Here is a 19,212-nt window from a genome sequence, read left to right as displayed (position 1 = left end):
ATGACATTAGAGCCAAATGAATACACAGTGTTAAGGAGTAGTGACATGGTCTCAAACAGCTGTTTGGTTTCACTCACACCACAGCCCATCCATAAACTGGCTTTTCGACATGTTCGTGCTCAGAGATGGTAAATGTCATGTTCAAGAAACCTCTAGTACATTTTCCTAATTTGGTCAGCTCAGGTCCATGTGCCTGAGCCACCACAGTGGAGTTTGGTCACACCCTCTTAAAACAGTATGCCAGAGGAGTTCATGCAATCAAGTGCCTGCTGTCAAAATCTATTCACCAATTTGCCTCTTCCTAGGGCTGCTCAATTAATCGAATTTTAATCACGATTACGATCTGGGCTTTCAACGATCATTAAAAATGACTGAGCCGATTATTAGCCCCTCCCTCATTTATCCGCGACACCTTAAAGGCCGGTCCGTGAAAATATTGTCGGGCATAAACCGTCCGTGGCGCAAAAAAGGTTGGAGACCGCTGATTAAGAGGACCCGAGGGAAGCTCAGAAAGCTAAGCAGAAGTTATTTGGAGAGTGACTGCCGTTGGTTGAAAAGAGTTAAAAAAAAAAAAAAAAAAAAAACTTCAGTGGTGTTGCACACTATTTTATATTATTTTTTTAAAGTCATTGTTAACCCTTTAAAGCCAGTCAGAGCAGCACGCTCCGTTTTGCGTAACTATTTTTAAATCCCTGTAGAACCTGAACCGTGTAAGCTAGCGCAATAATTTGTTTTGCATATGAAACCGGAGGAGCTGTACTTACATCTGATGCCATCAGCTTGTCCTCGGTCACGGTTTCGTTCCACATATAGCTTTGCAAAAACTGCATAAAAAGCGCTTGCAGGAACAAAAGCATAATATTCCAGAAACACGCTTTGCCGTTCCTATCAGCTGTTCGTAACACTTCCCACAGTGAAATGATGCACATGCTGTTTTCTTTGCAAATTTGCATCATAGGATTGTTTTTTGTTTTTCCTGCAGTATATAAAAATTGCTGTATCTCCAAAATAAAACTATGAAGACATTCAAAATAAATTTCCTGTGGTGGGAAACTATTTTTTGCAACTTTATTGTATTTAAAGTTTTGAGGGATAAACCTCTTAAATTTCTCCAAGTAGAAATATATGTAAACAAAACAAAAGCGATTTTCAATTTTTTTTGTAGTTTATTGCACTTTTTTGCAATTTATGTAATTACTATGCACTTAATGCATACATATTATTAAAATATGGGCTGTAACAGTTGTATTGATGTATAGCAACTTGAAATGCTCCCACAAATGGCACTACAGCATGTAAAAAAAAATAATAATAATAATATAAGCTCTGGTGGACTTGGTTCTATAGTAGGTCTTAAAGGGTTAAATAAATATCGTCAAATAATCGTGATCTCAATTTCAGTGAAAATAATCGTGATTATCATTTTTGCCATAATCGAGCAGCCCTACCTCTTCCTTCCCCTTCCTCCTTTAATCTCCATCTTTATTATCTTTATTTTTCAAGTTCCATTCCTGGCTGTGGCTGACTCTCTGGGTCACCCTCCTCCGCCTCAGCAGTGAACTGTGCTGACGTCAGAGGACAGCTCTGCCTCATACCCCTCCCTGAGTGCATACCAGACAGCTCACAGGCCTTTTTAAACCTTAACATCTCAGCCTACTGCAGCCTGAGAAACATGCAGCCAGGGAATCTACACGTACCACCAAAACCCAAAGAACCTTTCTAGTACCAAGTGTGGGGAACCAATTTTGGATGAAAAAGCGTCTGTGAAACTAAATGCATCAACACAGCTCACTAGAAAAGTTCAGTTCAGTTCATTTTTATTTCAAACATATACATTCACCAACATTTCATAAAAATCTTTCCATGCAGTTGTAAAAGTAAATCATGATACACTAAGCTGAAGGAAAAAAATTAAAGTTTAGCTAATGTGACCCTCTGGATTTAAGGCTTGTTGTCAATAGTTAAGTTTTTAAAAATACAGAAGCAAAAATTGTCTGCGAGATGTCTGAATTTATCCAGAGTCCTGTATTGAGGTCTTGTTTTGTCCAACCAGCAGCAGTCCAAACCTGTTTGGCTCTCAGGACTATTATTCGAAAGCTACTCTGGATCACTGTACTTAAAACTGCAATATGGCATTGGATATGGGACAGGGCACTCCCCCAGTGTCCCTTCCACAGGGTGGCCTAACATGCCTGAAATATACATTTACTAATTAAAAAACCAGACAGGTTGCACTCCGAGCCATACTTCAACTCCAGTGGCTATACTAGAGACATTATTAGGATTGTGTTTATGCAAGCAGCAGAGCACAGACCCACAGTTAAACTTGTTAACACTGTGCAATGGTTTACCCAACCCGTAGTGAACATAACTGGAGACCAGTCACCTGAAACAGTATTGACATTTGCTTGTTTTTACCGTTTTAAATATGTTATCATTTTGATTTCTTCTAACTAGTAGAACCCTTTGCTTAAAAAAGTAATTAGTTTGAATGGTAGACATTTAAATGTTACTTATAAACTATAAAGTTGTAAAGCTCAGCAACATGGCAACAAGAGACCATAAAAAATATTTTAATGACTATAAATGAGTGAGTCTAAGAAAGTTTTTGTTAACTTGAAGGCGAACGACTGAATTGACTACCAGCGAGAGGTGAGGATGCTGGCGATTCACATATTGACAGAGTAGTAAATAGAGGACAGGGTTACCCAGGCAACCAGACCCTGGATGGACCACTTCAGCTTCAAAGAGATGTGTGATGAGCACATCACTCATTGTGTGGACATATCATTAGAAACAACCTAACGTTCTTTGGTTGTCATATTTCTAGGTACAAACTGGGAGGGTTTTTTTTTTGTTAAATAAAAACTCTTCCTGCCCAGCATTTTGTGACAGTGACTCATTAAATATTTGGGAGGATCTTAAGAAAAACCCAGCCATCTATTGAGCTGCGTAATAAACCACACCAGAGAGGTGTTGCCACATAAAGCAACAACGTGACAGGGTGTGTGAGTACACAGTCAAACTATGATAGAGTGAAATGAGAAAACACCTTACATAGTAAGGCCAGGCTTGCCCGATCAGTTTTGCAAACATATCAAGGCCAGAGCTATCTGCAGAGTCAACAACTGTAATCTTTGTGGACTGTGTTGCCCAAAATTGATGGTAGTCTAATATTAACCACTGACAAAAGTGAACATCTTCATATCTGAGAAAAAAAAAAAAAAGAAATAGAAAAGCACTGTTTTTGAATCTATAAAGGAAAACGTGGTCGTTCTCTAAAGGAAGGGGTTTGGTTGAGTGTGATTTCCTCTGCTTCGCTGGTTGTAAATGACTTGCCAAGCGTCAAAGAGGTCAACTATTTTTCCATTCATTTAAGAGAGGGCTTACTTGAACAAAGAGCCAAAGAGAGCGAGTGAAAGATAAGTTAGTTACAGACAGATTCTCCTTCTGGAAGGCATTGCCATATATGGCCGCTGCTGTATGAAGGAAGTAGTCAGTCAGGACAGAGAGGGAGTGCTTGAAGGCTCTGCTGCATGTGATGGGAATAGAAACAGGCTAATGAAGCGCAGGCCAGAGCTCGCACTCAGGGCCACAACAATATAATGGCTGTCAGCTGCACTGGAAAAGCGCTGCGTAGGATACATCAGCGAGAAACATGCGCAGATGTCAGCGCAAACCATAAGCGTGACTACTCCAAGTCAGCAAATTCTACTTATTTTTCCATGAGATCTACATTTGTAATCCTTAATGCAGGTTCAGTATAGGTCTATATATAGCCCAGTGTTATTATACGTGCTACTTGATTATTTTGTTTTTCCTGGGTCTGAAAGGATTGTTTGGAGTGGTCATGTTGTTTCACTGAATCAGTGTTTTTGAATCAGTGCTGAGTCACCGATTAGCTGACCAATGAATTCGTTTTAATTTTATTTTTTTTAAGTAACTTGTTCAATACTCCCAGTCCCTGTCAACTGAAACTGTTCCAAGTTCATCACAGCGGAGTTTCCCGAGAACAATCGGGCACAGGCATCAGTGAACTTGGCCTCAGTTTACCCGACGTTGCACTGAGCGTACAGTACCAGTTGTGACAATTCTCATCTCGACTCAAACAGTATCTTACAAATGGTGCACTTTGTAGTGAAATGTAAATATACTCAGTTATATAAATGTCTGTGAAAAAAAATGTCATCACAACATTGCTCCAGCAATGCCACATGTTTACGTTTCCTAGTACGTGCAACAATAGATAAGCCCAAGCATATCTGACAACAAGAGCCCTGTCTCGGCTTCCGGTGATGATGTAGTAGTGACAAAGGTAGCTATTTAAACAACCTCCAACAAAGCACATAACTTTGCAAAATATGCAAGACAATTGTTCCAGGTAAATGTGGAAACAATACACTTGTTTCACTACTTGAGACAAACACATGCTGTCAAATGCAGCCTGGCTATAAAGGAAAGATACCAGCAGCTGGAGATGTGTGACGCAAATGTAAACAACTGACTCTACAGAGGATTGCTGGAGCACTTTCATTCCATAAGACAGCAGCAACAAACAGTAGATGAACATCACTGATGTGGTTGCATGGTGGAAAATAGAGCCGTTTAGTTATTTTAGTTTTAAACTAAAACGTTAAGCAGTTATTTTATACTTCCAAGGGTAGGCCACCTGAGTTCTTACGTTGACTAGCTGTGTTACCACTATAATGCTACTGCTGCTGGCACCTGGTTTTCACACTTCAAATTAGGAAACATGTCATGATGGTATGTTTTTTTTTTTTTTTTTTTTAAATCACATTGTTTGTAAACATATCATCATAAAATATAAAGTCCATATTGCCCACAGCTACACAGCACTAAGGAACTTTTAACAGCACATTTGCAGTACCTGGACCTAGCATATTAGTCACAGCACATGCCACTAGTATTGCTGCTCTAATAAGACTCTGATGTCTTATTAGACATTTTCACACAACTCAACACAGGGAGCTCTTTTGAAGTTGCTCAAGTTTCTCTCTGAATGGTGTCTGGTTTCTAAGGGACTCTTAAGATTGCAGTGTTAGCGTGAGCCAATTTTTCCCCAATAGATCATGCACATGGGCCGAGGGGGTGAGCCGACAAAGCCAGCAGAAGCTATAAGACAGGTAGGCTTCACGATAGTAGTAAAACATTTTTTTCCCCTCATATGTTTAGGTTCTGGGTCTTCTACACTGGTTAGTTTAATTATTATCTATATAATTATCATTATTAATATTATCATTATACCTATTGTTGCTGGTGTTTTTGGTTTTGTTAAGTCTGCAAAGGCAAAGAATGTTTGACTTTGTTGAACTTGCATTGTAGTAAGACCACTCAAAACATTGGATGGCCCTTTTGGAAGGTTTCTGTGCTGGAGCTGGCACATGACCATTTCAAACTCAATAGGTAGCATGCTGCAAGTACGCATCTCAATATCAACTTGAAAAACATAAACAAGCTTTTCAACTCGATGGTCTAACACCACAGTCCCACATTTAATTTCACCACCCTAGCTCTCTTGCAAGGTATCACCTGTCAAATAAAGGCACTAAAAAAATTACCCATGACACATCAGCATTATGGCTTAGAAAGGTAGTGCAAAGCTAAAACTGAAGGTGACTGCAAAGTCTATGTTTTGTAAGTATGCCCACATGTCACAATTCACACTGTCAGTTCATTAGTGCCACTTTCTGGCAACTTCAACTTTAACAGAATATCTCTCCTTTTCAAGAAAAGGATTCAAAAGTTCTACTGGGTAGACTCATGAATTTAAAGCAAGTATGACTGTGCATGTTTTTAGACACTGCAGCACCAAAAAAGATGCCGTGTCAGACCTTTTTTAGCCTTCCTCTTCCATTCACTCCAACTGGGCACAAGGCCAGCAGCTCTCAACTGCTCCTCCATCCCACTCTCTCCCACACGGGAGAGATGGAAAACAGTGACCCCTTAGTGAACGAGAAACACAAAGTAACTCTGGCAAGAGGAGCGGGAGCCACTCTTAACTCAGAAATCCAACTGCGATGGCATTTCTGGGCAAGCTTTAGATTTTCAGAGGACGTTTTGTTCGTCTCTAAGTGCCACAGTGAATGGCAGTCTTTGTGGGGCGAAAGAAAGGACGAAATTGAGAGGAGAGACTGGGGGAGATATAAAAGGAGACACAGCTATAGACAGAGAGAGTGGGAGAGATGGAGAGGAGTAGAGAAACGGGAGAAAAATGTAGGCTGACACTGAAGCTTGAGACCCTGCAAACGAGGGACTGAATAGAAGGGAGGGTTTATAGCTAGGCAGCTGAAAAGCCTGGGTGAGCTCTCTGTGCCATGTTTGGTGCCAGGGGGTGAACGCTCCCCGCCACACAGGCTCCACCATTGTTGTTTCCATAACAGAGTGCCACGCCAGCACCCTGAACACCACGCAACACAGCAGCAGTCGACTACATCTGACACAAACAAGCAGGGTGACAGCGAGGAAACAAATATGCATTATGAATAGCTGTAAAATAAAAATTGAATCCAGGAAAATAAAAATAAAAAAGTTACTTTAAATGGCTGTCAAAATGCTTCAATTTCAGTTCAGACGGCGATGAACTTTCCTCACACAGACACCCAGATGCTAATTAAAATGATAAAACCTCCGAACTGGTCAAACCGATAGAAATTTTGAAAATAGGAACACAAGCAACTCCTTGTAAAAACAATTAAGAAACAAATAAATTCACGCTGCCTGAAAAACAAAGCTAAATACAGCAAAACACATCAGTCAGGATTTACACTGGCTCGAATAATCCTAATGCCCAAGTTTGAGATAACAGGTCTCACGACGGTGGCTATCCGTTTTCGCTTCCTGATTCAGGCTCTTTCACACGTCATGACTCTTTTCAACATAAAATGATCCCTATGAGTGTCGTCTACACCAATCAGACATGGTATCAGAAGATGCAAAGCTGGTCGCAAAAATCTATAGAGAATACTTTAAAAAAAATAAAATAACAGTAAAATGCAACATTGTTGCAAATAAGAAAAGAGATCAATACCACTGAAACGTGTTATTTTTGGGATTTAGTTCACAGAGGAGTAACATAGAAGTACTCAACAGCCATGTGACATTTTGCATATAGTACAGGTATTTGCACAACAGAAAAGTATTTGTGCAAGGTGTAACAGCATGCCCGTCTTCATTACTCACTGTGTTTATCAGACACATCTTTACCCAAGTGGAAAGCAATAGTTAGGTTGCTGTTGGCATTTCCAGTATGTCTTTCAGAAGATGTCTGAGTTAATGTTGAATGACTCACATTAGCAACCACTGCGTTGCTTTGCTTGGCCATTGTTATGCTGCGATTCGTCACGTGTTTTCTGGAACTTGAATAAGTTATATATTGCTTTGTGGCAACTTTACAGCACTCGCTGAATTTGTTCTTCATCACTACTTGCTCTAAATCCAAAGCATTTTCAAATAGCAGATGATGATCCACTTCCAGGATGACTGCATTTGTTCTTTACAGTGCCAGACATTTGATTTTTGTATGGCTAGTCGGTTATCTATAGCATATTGCTGACGCCTATCCAGGAAACTTCACATTGCTCAGTGCAGGGAAAAGGTGTGACTGGCATATGCAAGCATCTCAGACAGTAATTTATTGAGTGTAATTGCAGAATAGCCATTTATCGGTTAATTCCAGTAGTCAGTGACTACTATGACTTATATCCAAAAAGTCTTCTTTAATATGACTTCTAAAGCTTTTTCTTTAAAAAAAAGAAAAAAAAAAAAAGAAAATAGCTTCAAGCTTCATACGATAGCCTTCATAAAGGCTATCGTATACTCATATTAAATGTCTAGAAAGTATATGGTATGTGGTATCATCACCACAGTAAAATATCTTACAGTTAGAGGCCATCTAAACAATATGCAATTAAAGATGCACTACACTCTTCTCACTGCGCATTTTACCCCCTTGGCTTATTTGTCATTGTGCTGTTGTCATCTTTGAAAACTGTAAGGACTAAATGGTGGCTCCTTGGTAAAGGAGTGACTCAAATTCAGGAAACATGGACATCTAAACACAAACACCTTTTAGGAGATTTTATGTTCCCAATTTGACAACAACTTGGCTGCTGTTTTTGCCCATAAACCAAGATGACCAAAAAGAAGAAGAAAATAAATAAAAATTCCATCCTACCTCCCCTCTCCCTTACTGGCTGATCCATGGGGCTGTGGCGTTGATTGTGCCACATAAAGCCTACGGGCCACCTGTGCTGGCAGCCCAGACAGAGGGCTTGTTGTCACTAAAGGCCAGCCAGTGTGGGCTTAACATGTGTATGCTGGAAAAGCTGGGGCCTGTAATCGCTGCTTTACTCGATTGCAGCACAGAGACACAGTACAGCAATGGTTATAAACTAATGAGGAGGAGAAAGAGGAGGAGGGGCAGGTGCAGAGAACTCAACAAACAAACAAGAAAACACAAGGCTTGGCCAGTAAACTGTGCACAGGAATGTAGGGAAGGAATACCGCAGCTTATATGAAGCATACTAGAGCAGGGCGATATGACCAAAAATATTTATCACGATATACTTTTGAAAATTTGCGATAACGATATAATTGACACTAGACAAAATACTTTACAACTCCACAACTTTATTAGCGCAAAATACAAAACATCAATGTAGTTTCACTTAAACAAGCAGCTGTTTTTTATGTGCATTAAAGTTATATAAAAATTTAACAGTGCAAAGACAAATTCCTTGCTGACAGTTTAACCAAAAGGCATTTCCAGTGGAAATTGGCCGACAGATCCTCAGCATAACCGTGTATAATATCCACAAAACTTAAAAAGGATGAGTATGAAAACAAATGCACCACGCATGCGCGTTTTATCTATATTCTATCGCGATATTTCATTTTCTTATCGTTGCCCAACATTATACCGGTATTACCGTGAACAGTATGATATGGCCCAGCCCTAAAGCATACTACTGCTTGCTACTGTGTTAATGCAAATGTAAGATTTCTATAAACTCTAAACAATTCCGGGTCAATTCAGATGTGATCTAACTAACCACAGCGAGTTGCTGCGAAATCTGACACGAGCTGCTGTGGATCATACAAAAACAGTAGACGGCTGATTGATTTCAAACAGACCATGGTGTCATGCAATCCTGTGTAATGTGGCTGCATTGCTATTGATCTTTTCACCTCACAATAATACCGCATTACCACCCTTTGATTAGACACATAACTGTTTAAACCGTACTTCTTTTGTTTTTGTTTTTATTTTTATAACCAGGAACACAATACATTAGGCAGCTGTGGGTAACTTTGGAGTGTTAGTAATCAGCAGTGCTTTAAAAAAAATAAAATATGCATGCAGGCTCTGATGCAACACAACAAGCTTGATCCTGCATGACCACACTGGTGTGGCTTAATACAAACATTCAAACTGGGATACCACCGTTCTTACATGCAAAACAATGACAGACAGGACTCTCGCGTCCTCAGGGAGGAGTGCAAAATATGACTGCATAACATTACCACTGTCAGACACACAGACCTCCAAATGGCATTTTAATACAGACAAATAGCTTTAGTAAGTAAGCTACACACCATTGTGCTGCTTACCTTTCTACTCTGACTCAGAAGACTGGTCACAGGTCAGTAAATCACAAGTCATTGTTGTACACAGTGACAAATGAAACCTGAGAGGCTAGAAACCTGCATGCTTTGCCTGCTATGCCACTGAGGAGGCTTCAGTGATGTAAGTCATGCTGTCAGTTGATCAGGTTTAGCCTGTCAGCTAGAAACTCCTGTCAACCCCTCCACCAAACCACTCTTGAAGCACAGCTTCAGTGTGTGTCTGTCTTTAGACACACCAACACATTTGCAGATAAATTTGTGCATACCGAAAACCAACTAAAACGAAATAAATGACAAGCCTGAACACAGAACATAGGAGATAGAGACTCCTAGTTCAGAGTTTTCTTCTTCCTTTTTTTTTTTCTCTTCAAGCTGATCGATGAGTTTGAGGACAACTATGCAGTTTGGGTTAAAACTTGACAAACTGGGAGTGATGCTGGTCTTAACTTTGTCACAAAACATCCATCATAGGTCCAACCCTAACAGGCATGTTATAGGACTCTCTAAGAAAACAATGACTGAGTAAGAGGCAGCAGGGGAAACCCCATTTATGGCGAGGAGCTGACTGATCAGTACTGAATGATTGACTAACACCTGATTGATAATATGACAATGTAATGCTGCATTTTACAGTAAAGCAGGCCTACCGATCACAACTGGATATCTAACTGCAGCACCGAACATTAGCTAGACGTAATAAATGGTTGTTCAGTCACGTGTGCGTTAATTCAAGTGGCATGCTGCAGTAATTTGATTTACAGCAGTCAGGATTTGATACTCAACAACATTTTGTGTTCCTCTACACAACCAGCAGGTCAGCTCGTAGAGGTTTAACTGCTGTATGGACGCCCCTCAAGTCCCCACCCAGTCTCTAACAGTGACCAAACATTTCGCCCTTGCGCGCGGGCATAGAAATCCTCCTGCCCCGGCTTAGACTTGCCATGTCATTTCCTGAGAAAAACATACTTGAAACACACCCTTAGAACGGATTAGGCAGACATGTATAGATTTTCCTGGTCTTCCTAACCACTCAAATGTGCTTATCACCCATCATTTCCCTCAGATTACTACTATCAAGCTGAAAATGTGATGCTGATTACTTGCAAGGTTATTGGGTCTGCTTGTTTTTCAAAATGAACTGCCTGTGAAAGTGAATGGCACAGCTTAATGGGACGTCCTTCCACAATAACTGGCACACTTTGACATTTTAACAGCTGGCTGTGGAAAGGAACCCATCTATGACTGTAGTTTTAAGGGATTATGGCACAGAAAGTAAATATCTTTGATATCCTAAATTAGGGCTGTTCGATATAACGATATATATATATGGACAACGATATAAAAACATTTATCGTTTCATTTTACGCTATCGTTTGTTTCGTGGTGTCCCAAAATAAACTGTTTACGGCAATATTTTTTCATCGTTTTGATGGTCACTATAGTGGCTATATTAATTTCTTAAAGCTCTCTCTTTCTCTTATATTTAATATAACCACACTACGGATGGGCAAGCGACTGTTTATGCATTGTGGTTAGCAACAACGACGGTAACACCACCGCGTGTCCGCTTGTTTATGTACCACATAAACCTTTCACAATAAAGCTCAAGATCCTGTTGAGACTTTTCAAAATAAACTGAATCATGTGTGTTACGTTTCGGTGTGTCAGTGTTTTGTTTTTGCATGACTTATGCATTTCCTGCTTTACTTTGAAAGTCTGTGTTATCTTAGTGTGTTCAGTTTACATTTTCCCTGTCTCGTCAGTTCTAATTTGCCCCAGCTGTGTTTCCCTCCTGTGGTCCATTTCCTGATTGCTCCCTCTATGTATTTAAACCCTGTGTTTCAGTGTGTCATGGTCGCGATCTCCCCCGTGTTGTAAATAGTTTGGTGTTTTGTTGTAAATAAATAGTCTGTTGTAAATAGTTGTGAATGGGTGTTAATACTTTCGTCATGGGATATTTTCGTTTTGGGATTTTGGTGGAGAGCCTTCGTGGTTTTATTTTCCTTATCTTTGTTTTTCTACGTTGCACCCCGGTTGCCTAGGCCGGGGTGTAACATGTGAAAGAGCAGATTATTTATGGATGAGAAGTAAAAAAAAAAGGTGCTAAAAAATAAACCTTAGACTCAAACGTTAGAACAGGCTTTTCCCCGCAGCACGCCATGTAATAAATACTCACAAAGAAAACGGCGGCTGTTACAACTTATGTCTAAAAATGTATAGTTTCATGCATCTGTTGAAACACTCGACTCCAGCTACATGACGCGCAGCTGGAAACGCTTCCCGCAAGTCGAGCTGCCCGAGATTCACATAATTTACAGAAAATGTTACATTTTTGTGATTTATATTGTTATCGACGATAGAATTCTTATATCGGGATATGAGATTTTGGTCATATCGCACAGCCCTATCCTAAATACATGAAAAGGGAAAACAAATACAGGGTACTGAGATATTTGATTAAAAAAATACAAGCATTTTATTGCCACTGCATGTGGAAAAATATTATAACATCTCTCTTGAATGAAAGAGTTGGATTCCACACATGTCCAAGAAATGAAAAAGCAATATGTAATATTATGAAAAGGAAAATTAGAAGATCTTTCAAGAGTTAGAACAGCAACAAATTCCACCTTATTGCCATTTTCCCCTCTCCCCTGTATGTTTGTGTCACCCAGAGGGTAGGTTAATTTCTACCAGGGACAGCTGTGGCTGTTGACATTTAATAGGAGATCAGCGAACTCTCCATATGTGCGTCTGTGTGCATGAGTATGTGGCTCTCTGCCTGCCACCAGCCCTCACAGAAAAAGTGAACCATCACACTTTTAAAGTGCTTAAGGAAATCCCTTCCTATACTGACAAAAAGATCTAATTTTATTCACACAGGAAAGAAAAAGAAGAAACGGCTCCCTGGCGTGGAGGTGATTCTAAGCTTCTTCGTGTGAATATCGGGAGGAAACAAAACAAAAAAAAGACCCACAGACGGGTAACTTGCTAAATTTTGAAAGGAAAGCGGCCTGTAGATATAACCTGGGTAAGTAAACTAAAGATGATGATTATCAAGGGTTGTGTGAGTTTGTGCTTTTGAAAGGTCACTTTTTAAAATAAAATGTGACCCTTTGAAGACAAACTGATCCACAAGGGACATTCTGAGTGCTCAGGCTTGTATTTCTGCCCAGTCTAGGCCTAAATCTGTCTTAGTGTTTGAATCAAACTATTGTGTTTCTTGGGACATTTTTTTTCCTAAATGGAAAATACTAGCTGGTGAGAACTTTCCACACTAAAAACAAATTCTAAATACCACACTTGTTTTTGGAAGAAACAGATTTTAAAGTCCCACTTTAACATTAGCATAAATTATATTTTTATACTTGCCACTGTGCTATAATTACGTGTGGCCTGCTAACAAACACTTGAACATTTACTTGTAGTAAAGCACAAAATATGATTGATACCAAGGACAGAAAAGTGAATGCTCGCATGAATCTGAATACACATTTTCTTCTTCTTTGATGGTGCTTAACCATTACTTAACCAAGTGTTTGGTCATTTTTATGAAAGCCAATTACGTAAAATTCACTTGATGTGTAAAGGTTTTCTTTACAATCCATAACAGAAAATCCAATACCTTTTACAGTTTTCCCCCACACAACTAAACTGGATTTACAGTGAGAGCAGGTTGATGCATATGATTATGTCTACAAATCTAAATAATAGGAATACACAATGTTTGTGACCATTATTCATATTCAGCTGTCTACCCAGTTAGGACATCATACAGCAGACAATTCGACTATCCAGATCAACAGGAAGCGACAGTATTCCTTGTCCTGCTCTGCGGTGTTCAGCATAGCGGCACATAAACCACACCTCCACCTGCCACAGATTCTAGAGAAGCTCACAGAGGACTTCCAGAATAGACGAAGACTACTGTTGCTAGATGCAGTCCACGGTGGTGGTGTTGAGTCTGTCCAATCGCAGGACGAAAGACTCTCTGGGGAAGCAGCTCAGTGACATTGAGGGTTGCTGCAAACTGCTTAGCAGCAACTGCAGTCTCAGAATTATAGCAACTGGATTGGCCATGAATAAGAAAATAAACACTGGCTTTGAAATTTGAAAAAAAAAAAAAAGATGCTAAAAGGAGTCCCAAATTATTCTTGGACAAAAGTAACCTACTCCATTTTGGAGTAAACAAGTAATTTAAATGCAGGAACATTGGATTTACTTGCAGCCCTGTTTTAATAAGATTCAAAACCTTTTGTTTAAAAAAAAAAAAAAAGCCCACAGAAACAATGTCGGATAATCTCATTACAAAAACATTATCACACCATCCAAACTGAAATAAGTATGCTCAACAAAATCTGGACATTGCAGCGATACTAGGAGACATTTCAAATGTACCCAGTCCGTCTATTACTAATCACCGAGTATTTGTGACCCATCACCCGAAAACTGTTTTTGTATACATCCAGTTTTGGTTATGAGTCAGAACGAAAAGCCTTCAGTTATGATGCCCCTCTGATACTATGCTCATCCCAACAAAAAGGCCAGACATTTTCAAATGGTTGTTGATGAAAAGTGAATGAAAGGAGATTGATAGTTGGATACATTGAGGGCTCACATCTGGAAGCTTTTAGGACCAGATCCCTCCAAATTCCTGCAATGAGGTTAACTGCTAAACACGAAGCGAGTATACTATAGTCAGTTCTTGTAGGCACAGTACTGTGTTACTCTACATATCACGCACAAAGAGAAAACAAGCACCATTATGTCACTGCTCCCGTCAGTCCAGATGATTAAGTTATACTGACATGCAGAGGTGTGGACTCGAGTCACATGACTTGGACTCGAGTCAGACGCGAGTCATTAATTTTATGACTTTAGACTTGACTTGAAAAAATGTTCTAAGACTTGTGACTTGACTTGGACTTTTACACCAATGACTTGGGACTTGAATTGGACTTGAACCGGTTTACTTGAAAAGACTTGATATTTTACCCCAAATACAAAATTTAACATGCATATTATATAGAGATTGAAAATGTGACGTCATTCACGGGTAGAACCGCAAAGGATTCTGGGAACTCGTGGCAAGCGGTACTAGCGCACGCAGGCTTTCAATTAAAATCAGTTATACAGCGATAAAAAGAAACACAAAAATATCAAGAAGCTGTTGTATTATTAACTGCAATAGCCGGTCGCATGACAGCCACGGGAAGCCGACGGGTAAAGAGATCGGTTGTTATCGGATTACGTCGTTGAAGAGAAATTGTTCATGTTTCCGAAGTAACAAAGACGCGACGGATGGCCTGGATTGCAGCCATTCAAAGACCAAATATAACGTCCCAGAACACTCCAGCTCACAGGTTAGTCTGCTCCAAGCATTTACACGAAGGTCAGTGTTTTTTAGTAGTTAATACATCATTTTCATAACATAATTGGTGATATAGGTTACAAGCAAGAACAGAAATTGTCGCGCTATGCTCCTTTATTTATTGTGCATAAATAGTGAATTGTCCTGACACAATATTGCGTTTCGCTTCTGTTATTATGGTACATTGACAAAAACATATACTTTTATTCACAGGATAAAACAGGTTTTTTGTATCACTAATTGCCCAGTACGATTACAGCATACAATATTGTTGTCACTGCTACATTTCTGTGATGGGTACCAGAAATTATTTCCACTACTAATTAATTACCGTTGAGCTCAAAGGTCCTATTAATAAACGGTTAAGGAATGTGTATTTATGAAGACAATTTGTGAGACTGGTAAACTTATGATACGTACGATGGTCTTTCGTTCTACACGGTGCATTTCAAGGTCCTGTACCCATCCGTCGGTAAACTGTACCTGGGCTTGTTGCAGTGACCTGAAGTTACTAAACTTCATGAGTGTGTGCACTCACTCCAAGAAGCGTATAATTATAAATATGCATATAAATATGCTAAGATGAGATAGCTGACTTCATCTAACTAGCAAATGTTGTCCAGGCTACGTTGGTGATACAGTTTTTTTTAATGTGTATGATATTTTTGTCATGCGATTTTAAAGCTGGTCCTACAACCGCATCCAAGAATAACATGCAGCTTATCTCAGAACTGTCGGTGAAAATTATTCTTGGAGCTAGGTTTAATTGAGCTGCATTTTAAAGAGGTGCAATTTCACAATTTGTGTATATTTTCTAAGTTCACTATTTTGTCATGTGTTGAGAAAAACACAGATTTAAAAATTACATGGTCTAATATTTACATTTAGCATAACTGCAACATTATTTTTTCGTTTGTTTTTTTTAAAGACTCGAAAGGACTTGAAATTCAAAGTTTCAGACTTGTGACTTGACTCGGACTTTTACACCAGTGACTTGAGACTCGACTCTGACTTGCCTGACATTACTTGAGACTTGACTTGAGGATAAAGACTTGAGACTTACTTGAGACTTGCAAAACAATGACTTGGTCCCACCTCTGCTGACATGCACTGTACATCTACACTGGGTTCAATCATTAGCAGAAGTTGCTGTGCATGAGATGATCTGGCATGAATGCTTGTTCACCACTGACTCAGAGAGATATAATCTCCCTGTTTATAATCTATTTTCAAGAAATTCTCATCGACATCAACTCGTCTGTCTGTCAGAATCCCTCATTTAGCACTAAGAAATCATCCCCTGCTGCTAGCCAACACATAACAATGGAGTAGAGGCAAAAACACTTTTACACAACAGCTCAGCAGAAAAGTCCACATGCATATGAGCTACGACAGAATACAGAATTAACAAGTGTCTCTCTGGATAAAGTTGAGCCACAGCTAGTATTGAAAAGATTCCTATTCAATGTAGTACTGTTGACAAAATGTGTGTTCTTTATGATCAAAAGGCCAGCTGAACAAACTATATGCACCGGTTCATGGATAAGAAAACACACGGAGTAGTAGAGCTAAAAGTTTGGTTTAGGTTTTGAACTCCTACAAGTATGTTTTAATGGGAATACTACCGAAGCCTGTGGCTTGTGTAAACATCGCCACTTAGCAATATGCGCCAGAAAACAACAGAGCTGCAGTCTTCAGCTCAGAAACCCTTAAGCCAAATCCCATTTAAAAAAATTTGAATTTGTCTTAGAATTAAAGACAAACCCAATTTTTAGAAATCAGAAGCAAGATTTTGCTTCCTCGTAGATCGGGCAACTGTTGGGACACTTTCGGCTACACTCAATCATCAATCTAAACTTTATTTTTAAAGAAATGTCAACTTTTGCTGAGCATTTGCCCCTGAAGCTATCGCCCTCCACCGTGTATTTTGAACAGAGCTTTTGTAAAGGAGCAGAGACTATAATAGGTTAAAAGACAGTAGAAGCAACTTGTCAAGTATTTCATTTGGTGCATTCCAAAGTGATAACACAAATGCTGTGACGTGAGTAAGACAGCACTTAATTACTATACTATTAGCTAGTTAGTCTAAGATGGATAGTAAGATGGGTCTGACATTATCTTCCATCGAAGCACAAACAGCCCACTAGCAAGAACTTTCTTACCACTTAATCACCAAAACCCTCAAAATGCAGTTTACAAAAAAGCTCGAACATAGTTGCATCCAAGTGAATTACAAATTAATCTAAAAAGATCCGTGAAAGAAAGACTGTTGCTGACTAAAAAGGTGTGCCTGTTGTTAACGACAGTGAGGACCAGTCCTGCTCACTCCAGAACCGGGCAACGCTAACACGTAAAGCGGGCCTTTATTGTCAAAAATAAAACCTAAATAAGTATTAGGGGCTAACACTGGGCAAAACAAGAATACACAAATAAAACTTGGTTGTGAACTCACCCTCTAAAAGCCTGGAAATCAGCGAGTCGACGTCCAACTCCCCCTCCGCCATTTCTGTAACGAACAGCTCTGCCCGCCGCAGTCTGAAGCAGGCAGGGCAGACACCGCCTCACCGCACAGAAACCGCCTCCCTTTCGCGGCCTCCCATTTAGGGCCATTACGCCTCATTCAACTACACCTCGGATATTTTAGTTTCTAGAACAGAAAGGAGAACAGTGGACATTTTTTAAAAACATAGTAATCCTGCTCATAAGTTTCACATACTTTTTTTCCTCCTCATTTTCTAATTCAATCCTCATATTCAGCCATTGCTATATAAAGCCTGGCTCAACCATAAAGATCATGATATGAGGGTACAAAAATGTATTTGTATTAGAAAAGAAGGGTAGCCAAAAAAAAAAGATGGTCAATAGCATATTCACTCTTGCTTTTTACCTGTGATTTTCGATTGCGTTGAATGCATCAGCTAATCCAGTGCTTCTTACAGCAATAATCATAATAATAACGATGCAAAGATTACCATTAGATATACTCTATTTATAATGGAACATCGTTTACACTAAGAAAATAAGTTTTCGTTTTCACCATATTCTATCAAAGGACAGGTGTCTTAAAGGGCCTGATTTATTCACCTCCAGCGCCCCCTTCTGGCCAGGATATGTCTCTTAGAGCAAAATCAGTCCTTTATTCACGTTACTTTGTCTTCAACTGGACTAAAACAACATGGTGAAATAATCGTTGTTTAAAAAAAAGGCGTTTGAAGCCCTGTCACTATTATCACACTGTATTAAGTAGGTACTGATTTCTAGTGCAACCAGCAGACCAGAAACGTGTAAAGTAAGACCGTGTGTGAAGGACTGGCCTGAAAAACACTGAAACTGGTAAACTTAAGATCTGTATGTTGTGTCTGTTTACAGAGAGAAGAGCCGACAGACAGGAAAAAAGTGAGTTGGATCTTAATCTTAAGACTCTTCCAGGTTATGACTAAAGCCAAGAGTTATGTTATTGCCTCTCCCACTCACTTATTTTTCAGTTTCTTTCAAGTGCGTCACTGGGTATTTCCGCACTGTTTTGAGTGGGTGGAGGCAAGTTGCACTGCAGAGAGAAGGCAGAGGTCTGCAACTAGATCAAGCTAGCCATAGCGCCGGACACGACGCAATTTTCCCTCTTCAAAATAAAAGTATGCAGTATTTTATGAGCAATTGCTTGTCCCTTGCAACTAGACGAAAGTCTTAAAATAAGTAACGCACAATTGGTATACACTACTCCTATTACACCACAGTTCTGCTATACTAATGTGAAAAAGCGTGAAAACCATGAAAATAAACTATTGTTAATTTTGGAGACTTGGTAAAGGTAGTGGCTGGCTTTAAAAAATAAAAAATAAACCAAGTTATTGTTCTGTTCACACCTATTTCCGTTATCTTGAAAATTACCCAAAAAAATCTGCCATGTTTTGATTTTTTTTAGTTCACTATAAATTCGATTAATTAATTTAACATTTGGGGGTAAAGCTAGTAGCTGCCTAAGTAGTCAATAAAAGGCGTTATCAGCGAAAGGTTATCCAATTTCAGATTCTGCATTTGTAATAAACGTGGCACAAAAACAATGCCTACTGTGTGAGAAAAAGACATCACAATGACTTAAGGGGAACAGATTTCTTTAAAAAAAAAAAGATGAGGACAAAAATAAAGCAGAGATGTGTTTCTGTTAGAGGAGTTAACCTGTGGAATAGTTATGACAG

General features: G+C 39.3%; 1 protein-coding gene across 1 annotated transcript in view; it reads right to left on the bottom strand.

The window, feature by feature from the left end:
- The window catches only part of LOC147336205 (serine/threonine-protein phosphatase PP1-beta catalytic subunit), a 35,044-nt gene extending 17,434 nt beyond the window's left edge, over positions 1-17,610 (bottom strand). The window contains exon 1 of the mRNA XM_086285264.1: positions 17,469-17,610. Within this exon, the coding sequence (XP_086141390.1) occupies positions 17,469-17,520 (52 nt within the window). The 5' untranslated portion in view covers positions 17,521-17,610. The remainder of the gene's footprint in view (positions 1-17,468) is intronic.
- Positions 17,611-19,212: the final 1,602 nt, after the last annotated feature.

Source organism: Aulonocara sp. 'chitande type north' Nkhata Bay, linkage group LG3, assembly GCF_057382095.1.
Source record: "Aulonocara sp. 'chitande type north' Nkhata Bay isolate Kocher_YH1m ecotype deep benthic linkage group LG3, A_spYH_male_GT1.1, whole genome shotgun sequence".
Lineage (NCBI taxonomy): Eukaryota > Metazoa > Chordata > Actinopteri > Cichliformes > Cichlidae > Aulonocara > Aulonocara sp. 'chitande type north' Nkhata Bay.
Note: the sequence above shows the minus strand (reverse complement) of the source record. Positions and strands in the feature narration are given on the sequence as shown.